The 10526-nt window shown below is 50.3% G+C and overlaps 1 protein-coding gene across 4 annotated transcripts in view; it reads left to right on the top strand.

The window, feature by feature from the left end:
* Positions 1-10526, top strand: part of TTLL11 (tubulin tyrosine ligase like 11) — a 76165-nt gene that overhangs the window by 31305 nt on the left and 34334 nt on the right. For 2 of the 4 annotated variants that reach the window (XM_072352515.1, XM_072352516.1), the window contains exon 1: positions 3708-7241. The exons of 1 other annotated variant lie outside the window; for it this stretch is intronic. In XM_072352515.1, the coding sequence (XP_072208616.1) occupies positions 6918-7241 (324 nt within the window). In that variant the 5' untranslated portion in view covers positions 3708-6917. Of the gene's footprint in view, positions 1-3707; positions 7242-10219; positions 10462-10526 lie in introns of those variants that run through there. One more of the 4 variants, XM_072352517.1, reaches the window with a different exon arrangement.

Genomic DNA, 10526 nt, shown 5'->3' with positions numbered 1-10526 from the left:
ACGTGCCCCCGTCTGACGCCCCCCTTGCTCAGCTGATGTCCACCGACTGACTCGGTGCCCCATCAGAATAGTTGGCCTTTGCCTTTGGTGTGTCCTTTCCAGCCCCATCCATTTGCAAGGCCCCTCTGCTGCGCCCTGCAGTGCCCACATTGCCCTGCTGGCAGCACATGGAGGGACGGGCACAGACCTGTGACGGAGCACTTGGGCCACACTCATCCACATCAGGAATGATGAGAGATGGAGAGATGTACGCTGCACAGAACCCGTGGGGCTGAGGTGTAACAGTTGCTCCAATTGATTTCATTTGGATTCCCCGCAGCGGCTGATCAGTTACAACCCTTTGTTATACAGTTGGATGTGGGCACTGTTGGACAGCACTTCTGCATGGCTTTCACAGCAGAAAGAAAGAACATTCTGGCTGTGGTGGGGCGGTGAGCTGCTCCCTGTGCCCAACTCATGGCAGTAACAGTGCTGAATTCGTTGGCATCTCTGAGGACTCCTCAGTCAGGAGGGAGATGGACAAGAGCCAGAATCCAGGAACTGATCATTAATGGAGTGAGCAAAAAGCCCAAGGAATTAATATTGGTGAAGTGACCATGAGTTGACATGCTCAAGTAGCTGGTGGTATTAGTGGCTCGTTCTGGCACTGTATTGACTGATGAGTTCTGAGGCCAGCCTCACCGCTGAGCTTTTCTGTTTCCAGACAGGCTATAATGTTACATTACCATTCCACTTAAATATCTGTGTGCTTCTGGTTCAGCACAGCTCCCAGTGGGTCTGGATACACATCTCACCTGCAGATCCATCAGTGTAGTTCTGCTGATCCTCAGTGTGGTCTGTCTGCTGTCACCAAGCACTGTTAGAGCCTTGCACAGCACTTACCTGGTCCAAACTTAGATTAAGAAATGCCTCTTGACCTGAATGAAGAATTCAGATGTTGTGTGCACACAGCTTTGGGCTGATGGAGCAAGATTCTGTCCTTTGGTTCTCCTAAGCCCTAAGAGAGGGGGATGCTGCCCTGGCAGCCTGTGCTTGTCCTTCCTTTGATGCCAATGCCGGTGAAACACAACCACTAGGGGAAAGAAGCCTGATGACAGTGAGTGTCTGCACTGATTCTGCAATGCTGCATTTTAACTGAGGCGTGCATGAACCCGTCAGGTGCTGAGCTGCTGAAAGCTGCTCCTCATTGCCCTCCCATTGCCACAGGAGCATCCTCATGCAGTGGGAGCATGCGGTCTTCACTTGGGATAGTCAAGTCTTTTAATCTGATAGACAGATGACATAAGAGGAACGGTCCTTTAATTTCAGTATCCTGCAGGTTATGAAATCCTTCAGGCAGGGGGACAGAAACATCTCACAGGAATCTGGGGAAAAACAAAGTGATTATGATTTATTAAAGCTCGCGGTGCCAGTCTGTGTTATATTATAACTGAATGGAGGTGTTTAATATTCCATGTTCATTAACTTCCATGAACTTCTCATAGGGCTTAGCTCTTCTAAGGTTAATGGTTTGGATCTGTCTGAGAGCCGAGTTCAAAGGCTGCTCAGCTTAAGAAGCTAAAGGTTTTCTAGCTCATTTTGTTGGGCAGAGAAATTCTCTGACTCCATTGTAGGTAAGAAAAGCTCCGTGTCCATTCTTCTGGATAATAAAACGAGGCAAATACATTGAATTAAACAGTTACACAGTATATCATCACAGATCTTGTATAAACAAAGCCCTGCTGGCATTACCCTTTCTTGATGTGAAGAGTTAGCCAAGCTTCATGGTGGGTGTTTGCATCAGATGGAGTTCTGAGCTCGTTATGCCTTTGATGTTCAGAGCGCTCATACAGAGTCCTGTTTCCCTGAGTGCTGTGGGAGTTAAGCACCACAGACAGCTTCTTGGCTCACAGCTTCCAGTGCTCGTACAGGGAACAGGTTCCTATCAGCTTTCTTCTGCAAGCTCAAGCTACAAGGTTTCTCTCCTTCCCTTCCTCTCATACACGTGCACGTTTCAGTCTTTGCATTGACGTTCACTGCATGGAAACATCTCCAGTGTAACCTGAATGTGGTGTAAACCAGGCAGTGGGTGTTTTTGCTGGAGGCCTGTTTGTGATGCCAGAGAATTTTCCTCCCTTCTGCAAACCCTTTTAAGCACTTATTTCTGCGCTGCAGAGCTGCAAAGATTTAAAATGATAAATAAGAAATGACGAAGAAAGAACAACCAGACAGTCACCCCGTAATGGCAGATAAAACTTCATGGGAAATCACGTCCGTGTCACACTTGTAAGATCTGAGTGATTTCTGCATGCTTACTATCATAGCACATCTGGCACTGCCATGCCATTTCATTAGCACCATTACTGCTTGTGCTGGTGCCATTTTTAGAGCCATGTCTCAGGTGCATTTTCACACCTGCAGACTTTATGTGGTGCTGGACAGCCTCGTGATTTAGATTTAGCAGCTGAATTCACTTGCCCATCTTTAGCAGATATATATATTTGCCTGAATATAGACAAGTGCTGCTTACATTAAATGAAGTGGCAGAATGAAGCAGAGTTTGCCCCACACAGAGTTGTGGAGGATCAGCAGTTACTGCAGAGAAAGTTATGACCAGAGAGACCTAATGGTCTTATTGATGGCTTTATGGTACAGAAGGGTGCTTGCAGGTGAATCACTTGGAGCTTGCATCAAAGCAATAAGAGCTTTCACTAATTTCAATGACTTTGATTTTACCTTTGTTATATATAACAATCATTTAGAGTTTGGGCGTTGTTTCTGTACATAATACTAACAGGCAGCTTCTGTTCTCTCCTCCTACGGAGCAGGATGAGCTGGTGTGGGGGTAGGAGGGGAGGAATACAGTGGGAACAACGTGCTCTGCTAGTGCAAGTGAAATAATGTGGTTTGCTTTTGGATTTCTAACATTTCAGACACGTTCACTGCCTCTTGCTTTACTCAAAGAAAGGAGACTGAACAGTTCTACCAACAGCAAAGTTTGTTGGCTTTTCCTGATATAACAGTTATCAAAGGTTAAGATACAGACTTGAGGGGGGCGGCACATGGGGTGTTCTGCATGGCCATGAAATGTCTTAGCAAAACACCACAAGCTCACAGGGTTCTGTGCCTGCTTTTCCCTCTGCTGGTCTCAGAAGCAGCAGCCTCACCAACACACCATGAGCTCCAAATGACATGTGGAACAGGCCGCCCCGTTCAGTCACATGTGTCCTCTGCAAGCACAGGCTGAGATGATTATAGCAGATTGGTGTTGCTCAGTAAGAAACAGAAGCTTCATGTCTTGACGGTTCAGCTTTGTAGCACAGCCAGCAAATCTGCCCATTAGAACTGCGAGCCTCTTTCATGCATGGCCAGTTCCAAAGTTCTGCGTAGCGGGATTTGGGAATGAAAAATGTCATCTACAATTAGGCGTATTTTCATCACGTTCTGTCATGCAAATCTCCCCTCACCAGCCACGCTACAAATGTTTTGTTTCCATATGTAGGTCAGCCACAGATCTTCAGTGGTCTAAAGTAAACATGGGAGGCATAGGTTGATATAAGCAAATTTTAACCCAGTCTGAGAAGCACAATAATAACAACACCGACATTTTTCAGGGGAAACCTGTTTATTAGACATGTTCTCTTCGTTTCATTTTATAGAACACTGCTACTGATTTGTGAAAGTACAACTGACAGGAGATACTCGTCAGTCGTGGTGAGGAACTACAAACCTGGAAACGGCTGGGTAGTTCTCAGTGAGTAAATGGATGTTTTGAGGAATGTTGAGAACGGGTTCCCTGGTGACTCAGTTGACAAACAAAGTGTATCTTGTCCTGTTTTGTAACCCATAGATTGTGTTTTGGTTGAGCTGGGAACCAAACCGCTGATAAGAGTGTGACCATTGTGTTACAGCAGACGATGATGGCCAGACCCACCGCGCTGATCTTGGATCTGTTCCCTGTGAAACACAAGCATAGCCTTGACCACAAGTTATCAATGAGTAGCGCCCTTCCCATTCATTAGTTCTCAGATTTGTTTTCAGAGCATGACCCTTAAGGTGCCACGGGCTCGCTCAGTAATAGCTGATACAGATAACAGAGGGAAGCAGTCCTGCCCTCTGGTCCGATGATTGTAACACTTGCTGCACTTTGTTTTGGTAGTGTATGCCCCCTATTCCTGTCAGCGCTGTCTGAGGAGCCCTAAGTGGCCACTGGGGTGGCCAGGGCATTACAGCAATAACAGTAACATCAGCACCGCTGTCACGGATGCCAGTTACTTTGAGCTCTTGTCCCCCTTGTCGCAGTATTCATGTCAGATTTGGTCTACCCTGTGAGACACTCTGAGACCAATAAACTTGGGGCGTGCTGATCGATCCGAAACCACCCCATGAGATGTTGCTTCACCAGGGCAGTTTAGGCTGAAAATAAATCAGTTGCACTATGTGGCTTCATGCAGGGACAGTGAAAGGGGGGGTCGGTGTCCACAACATTATCTTAATTTCCCCAGTGTAACAACAGGCAAAATAAAGTCCCATCTGAATAACAGAAGATGGACTGACCAGCAGCACTGCCATGCCATTCCCCAGAGGTCCGTGGACTCCAGTGGGGGCCAAGGCAACAGTGGTGTGTCATTCAGGGCTGTGTCTGAGGATGTGGCCAAGTCTACCTTGGCACTGCAGCTTGTTCAGGCACAGAGACTGCTGACACTGAGGGGTTTGCATTGTCACCATGTGCCCTCTCGTGCTCCCTTGGGAATTTCCCACTGGGTCAGGGGGGAATTATCACATTTTGACCGTCAATCCTGAGCGCTGTGATTGCTCCTTCCACACCTGAGGCACAGTTGCTGTGGCCTGCTGCCTTTTGCTCTCTTCCACAGGCAATTTTTACAGATGTGCCCGTATTGATTACAGCCATAACATAGATGCTGCTGATTAAGGGATACGGCAGCAAACACCTGGGCTGCTAGCATAACTTGATGTTGGTTCATGCATTAATCCTATCTTCTGCAGTGGGATTCTTTAGGGCGCGCAACACCTTTTGACAGCCAGCATTTGCATTTTCAGTTGCTAACTGTTGGAATATCTGTTCATTATTGACCTGTTTTTCCAACAAGCTCTTAAGCCTATCCAACAATGTCCTATGTGGTTCTTGGAGCTGTTGCTTAACACTCACAAAAGACTGTCTTTGCTTTCCAGCCTCTCTCTAGTACAGCCCGGAGAGCACACGCTGCTCACTGCTTAACTTGCTGTAGCCCTTCTGCAGGAATTCATGCCTGTTGAACTGGGGAGGAGAAATTTCCCTCACCCATCAAAGCATTCACATCTACAGCCCAAAGTGCGTTTCTCTGTGGTAGCTTCAGGTTCTCAGTTGCTTGAGTCTGTGCCAACCCCCTCCACTTAGTTTCCCACACAGTGTATTGCATGTCGGTCATGATAAGGCCACACGTCATTCTGAAATCATGCGGTGTGAGATCAGAGTGATCGCATAAGGACTGAATCAGACTGATGGTGTACGGGGCACCGATGCTGTGCTCAGTGACCGCGTGGACATTGTAAGACAAAGCTTCCCACTGGGGCTCGTGTTCCAGGGCAACAATAATAGGGAAGGACCTCAGCATGTCTGTCTCTCCAGCTTTCCTAGCCTGCCTCTGAATGATGATGAGCTCACAGGACTTTTTAAAGCTTCAAAAATTCTCCAGGTTTCAAGCAAAACTGCTGCCACCTCATCACCTTTAGCAGGTGCGTCCCACAGTTTTGCTCTGACCCCATCCCAAGTTTCCAGGTGATAAAGAGTCAGATTCGTACTTGAGGAATCGTTTCTAGCGGCCCATATGAACATCTGGTGCAGGTCAGCAGAGGACACTGCCTTCCCCCTTCGTTTAAGGATAGACTGAAAAGTAACAAGGACATTTTCCTCTTCCGAGGTCGTTTTGTTCCTCATGGTGCACAGCCGCTTCCCTTCATCCAGCAAGATGCAATTGGAGCGGCTGGGGACCACGAGGCTTCTTCCAGCACCCTCCATAAGGCTTCTTTCAGCCTTCTGCAGACCAGCCTGCTGATCAGGTTCCCGTTCGGGCACCAAGTACCACAATCAGACTAACAGCACGGGATTCCTGTGTGAAAGAAGGGCCTCTTCACTGCCGCTCTTATTGCCCTGTGCATTGCTTTTATATTATAACGCACTCAGTGTTTTAGCAGTAGCGATTCATTGGCTGAACCGCAGGCAGGTTTCGCATCAAGTCTTCACAACAGCGCCGAGCTTTTCTTGTGCTCAGCTGCAAAACGTGACGTTCCTTCTGCTCCTTTTTCTTCCTTCTCCTTCCCTGGGCACTCTCTCATGTTTCCACGCGGTCCAGCTGACCTCTCCGTCCCCCACAGTTTACTCTGGGATTTCCCATTGCCGCAGAGCCTCGCGATATTAACCCTTATTAACCATTTCCTCGGTTACCCTCCAGCATTGCCGTACGTTATCAACGTCCGCCCGGGGCCCGGCGGTCAAATGCCGCCCGCAGCGCCGCCTGCTGCCCGCCCGCACCAGGACAGCAGCAGCCGGACCGAACCGGACCGAGCCGGATCGAACCGGACCGAGCCGGATCGAACCGGACCGAGCCGCCCCGCTCGTTCTGCTCAGCGGCTGCCGGCAGCGGTTCGGTTCGCAGCCCGGCGCGCCGTTCGGGCCACAACTCTGCGCCCAACGGAAGCAGCGCTGCCGGGACCGTCCCTCCGCACCGCCCATTCCAAGATGGCGGCGCCGCCACGCCCCACCTTTCCGAAATGGCTGCCGGAAGGGGCGTGCTGTCCCTGCCCGCTTCTAAGATGGCCGCGGCTGCGGCGTGTCGTCATTTCCGGAACAGGGCGGAGGCGGCGCGGGAACCGCCCGACGGGCCGCGGCTCCTCCATGGCAACGCGCGGGGGGCGGGGCTGCGTCGGGGCGGCGCGGGATGGAGCCGGCCGGGATCCCGCCGCCGAGCTGCGCCCCGGACCGCGAGGCGGAGGAACCTCCGGGGTCCCCGGCGCTCCCCGCCGAGCGACCGCGGGACGGCGAGCCCGCCCGGAAGGCGAGGGAAGAGGCGGCGGCGGAACGGAGCAGCGGTCGCGGCCCGGCAGAGCGGGGCGGGGGGCGGCGCGGGCCGGAGGAGCGTGAGGCGCGGGCGGTGCGGGCGGTGCGGGCGGTGCGGCGGCCCCGAGTCACCGTGGACAGTTCCAAGGCCAAGACCTCGCTGGAGGCGCTGAAGATCAGCCTGCGGCAGCTGCGCTGGAGGGAGGTGAGTTACGGCCTGCCCGGCCTGCGCCCGGCTCCGCGCGGTGCTGCCGCTCGGCGCCTGCGGTAATGCCGCCCCGAAGGCGTGGAGCTGCGGAGCTGCGGCAAACCGCGTCACGGAGCTGCTCAGGTGAATCCCGAGTTTCTGCTGTGTGTCCTGCTGCTGCGTTGGGCTGTTCTTGGTGCGTAGACGTGTTTCCTCAGTGACTGTAGAAGCAGTTCTGTAGGAGCTGTGTCTGCTCCTGGGGGCATCTCCAGGGGCTCGTCGGAGCGGCAGAGTGCGTTTGGGAGGGGAGGACAGAGTGCGGAGCAGGGATGGGATCTGGGCTGGGGTGTCTGTGCAGCCGCGCTGCCCTCGGGATCCCTGCCTTGTCCCGGCTCCTCCTCCAGCCTCACGAGGTACTGATGGTTCTGCGCACCTCGTGCTTCTCACAACTAGTCTGTGCGGTGTGGGGCGGGCACTGCGTGCTGTATCACCTCAAATCTCATTGAAAGCTACAAAGCCTCCCGTTCTGCTCCCACTGTGGTGTGGGGATGGCGTGCTGGAGGTGTGTGCCTGGAAGTTGGCCCGTGGTGCATCTGTCAGCAGCGCTGCTGCGCTCTGCCCAGCGGTGGCAGAGCAGGGCATCCCCCCTTTGTGGTTTTCGTGCTTTTGGCCAAGTTTTATCAGTACCGTTCCAATGGGTGTTTTTAGGCATTGATTTAAGCCACCCTACAGCTCTGGTTGGTAATGAGCTGTATTTACCGGTTAACATTGTCTTACCCATTTCTTGATATTTTACTGTACTGTATATGTTGCCCCCTGCATTTTTCATGCATGTTTTCCTGCCCTCCAAACCGAATTCGTTTCACATATTGTTGTTCTTCCTTTCTAAGCTGCATTACCAGCATTCTTCTTCCCACTCTGCATCCCACAACAGCAGTTTTGGTGTAATTTAATCGGTTTGTGTTTGCTGTCTTCCTCACTATCCTTTCTCCTCCATCTGATAGTTCTGTCAATATTTTCCATTTGTTTTGCTGCTTCAATTCTGGTCCGTTCTTACTCTTAATTCTTTATTTGGTACTTTCTCCATTGTGTGCCATTGACTGTACCGTTGAGGTGGCCAATAACTCACCTTCCCCAAACAAATGGCTGAGATTCATGCCTTTTAAAACATTCAGCTGCTGGTAGTGAGGCTGTCAATGTGTATGAAGGTGGTTTTATCTTTTGTCAATTCAGTATTTTCTCATAGCAGTGTACAAATCAGATCATCTTTCAGACCCCCCCCCCGCCCCAGCAGGTGGAGTAATGAAGGCAAACTGCTGGTGATGTCTCGTAACTGGTGCTGTTTGCATTGTGGAAGAGAAATCCAAGGAAAACACTTTGGATCCAGTTGCATAACATTTATAACATTTAGAATTCCTTCCTTCTAAATGTTTAGGAACGCAGCAATGTGGTTCTCAATATCACTTACAGGCAAAGAGCCTGGGAAATAGTTTCACTGTTACAGCAGAACCAGCAGAGGGAACACGAGTTGTTCCTTGTATGACCAATAAAAATAATGTGGAAAAAACAAGGCAAGTATTAATGCACGTCATGCAGTGCTGATGTCATAGGGCTGATCCTTCACTCTGTTCCCTTCCATCACACTTGCCCAGTTGGTGGCTTTGGGCTTTGCCTATTGTTACTTAAGTTTTGTTTCTGTTCCCTCTTGTTTGCTGCTGGGCCTCTTGTCTCCAGTATTTTCTTGGGCAGGAGATGCTTTACCAGGCTCTTTGAGGTGGGCTCCTTCATAGTGATAACTTTTGTCTGCTGGATAATGTCATGCTGTGTCATGAAGGCCTCTTAGGGCTTTTTTTAATGTAAGTTGTACAGTGTGACACCTCCTATAGGTGTCTTGGTTTGCCAGAGGAGCTTTGGTTCAGTTACAGGCTGTTACTGTGAGGTGCTCTCTGTGCTTATGGCACTGTCTGTGTGTTCGTAGGTCATGTTAGTAAATTAACACAAATGCCATCAGAAGCTGAAAGGGAAAGAAAAAGGAGAGAGAGGAGTGCTTTAAATGTGGCTGATGTTGGTGAGGAGTTTATTCTGTGCACTGATGTGTGAGGGGGTGGTGAAAGAGTCTGTGAATGCTCTGTTAGAAGCAATGAGAGCATTGAAACAAAAACCCCAAACAAAACTGCTTTCCAGCCAGGGGAATTGTGAGGACGTTGAACTGTTGTCAGGGACAGCCCCGTCCTGCAGGACTCAGGGGGACCTTCCATCAGGCACTGCAGGGCTCAGTGTGTGTGCTGGGGAGGCTGGCACCAGCAGTGCCGGGTGGGACTGACTGGGGGCAGTGAGTTGTGTTCTTTAAACACAGGATGTGCCCAATGAGCTAACAGGCATCCTGAGTTTATTTTTCACTCAAGAAATTATTTTTTTGTGTAGCTTTCAATTACAGGAGCACAGAAGAAGTGGATGTCTCCAGTGCTGGTGTTGTGGCACTCAGCGTTTCATCCACCTTGCTGTTGGGTGGCTGCAGAGAAATACTCAGAAATATGGTGCTTGGGGAGGCTGATGTGGAGACAAGTCCTCTAACTTGTCATTAAACGTGATGGAACAAAGTGATGTGACCTGTGGGATACTTTGAATTATTGGCTTCCAATCAAATGTAGAAATGGGCTGTCAGGCAACTCGGCTGTGATTGATGATGGATTGAGTCAAAGTTATGAAAACGTTCCCATTCACTTTGTGGGCTCCTATTGGCCCTTCCTGACAAACTGCCTCTGAATAAAGGGATCTCAGAAGGGCTCTGTGGGGCTGGGGGAGCAGCAGGCAGCGTGGCAGGTTGGGCTGCAGGAGCAGATTGCAGCCATGGGCACCCCACAGCCTCACACTGCTGCACACCTGCTGGGCCGGGAGCCCGATTTACCCAAATGCAATTAATTTTGTCTGCCAAGCACTGCCTGAGTGGGTCAGCTGACCTGATTGGTGGCTTCCTTTCCAAACACTATTCTTAGGCAAACATACAGCGCAGGCGATGAAGAATCTCTCCCAGCTTATTCAGGAGATGAATTAGATCCCAGCGTTGGATAAATCCAAACAATCCTGATGTGTCAGCAGTGGTGAAGCTGCTGTGCGATCCGAATTGTGGGCTGAACGGGTTCCGCTTCCCGGCCCAGCCGTGCTTACCCTTCATCTGCTGCAGAATGCCTTCAGTGCGCTGTTTGCGAAGTGCTTTGATATGCTCAGCAGATGAAAGGTTGTTATATAAATGCAAATTTTGTTCCGGTCGTTTCAATTCCGTTTAATAAATAAATAAGTAGT

Source organism: Excalfactoria chinensis, chromosome 18 (genome assembly GCF_039878825.1).
Source record: "Excalfactoria chinensis isolate bCotChi1 chromosome 18, bCotChi1.hap2, whole genome shotgun sequence".
NCBI classification, from domain to species: Eukaryota; Metazoa; Chordata; class Aves; order Galliformes; family Phasianidae; genus Excalfactoria; species Excalfactoria chinensis.
This window is presented reverse-complemented; position numbering and strand designations above follow the sequence as displayed.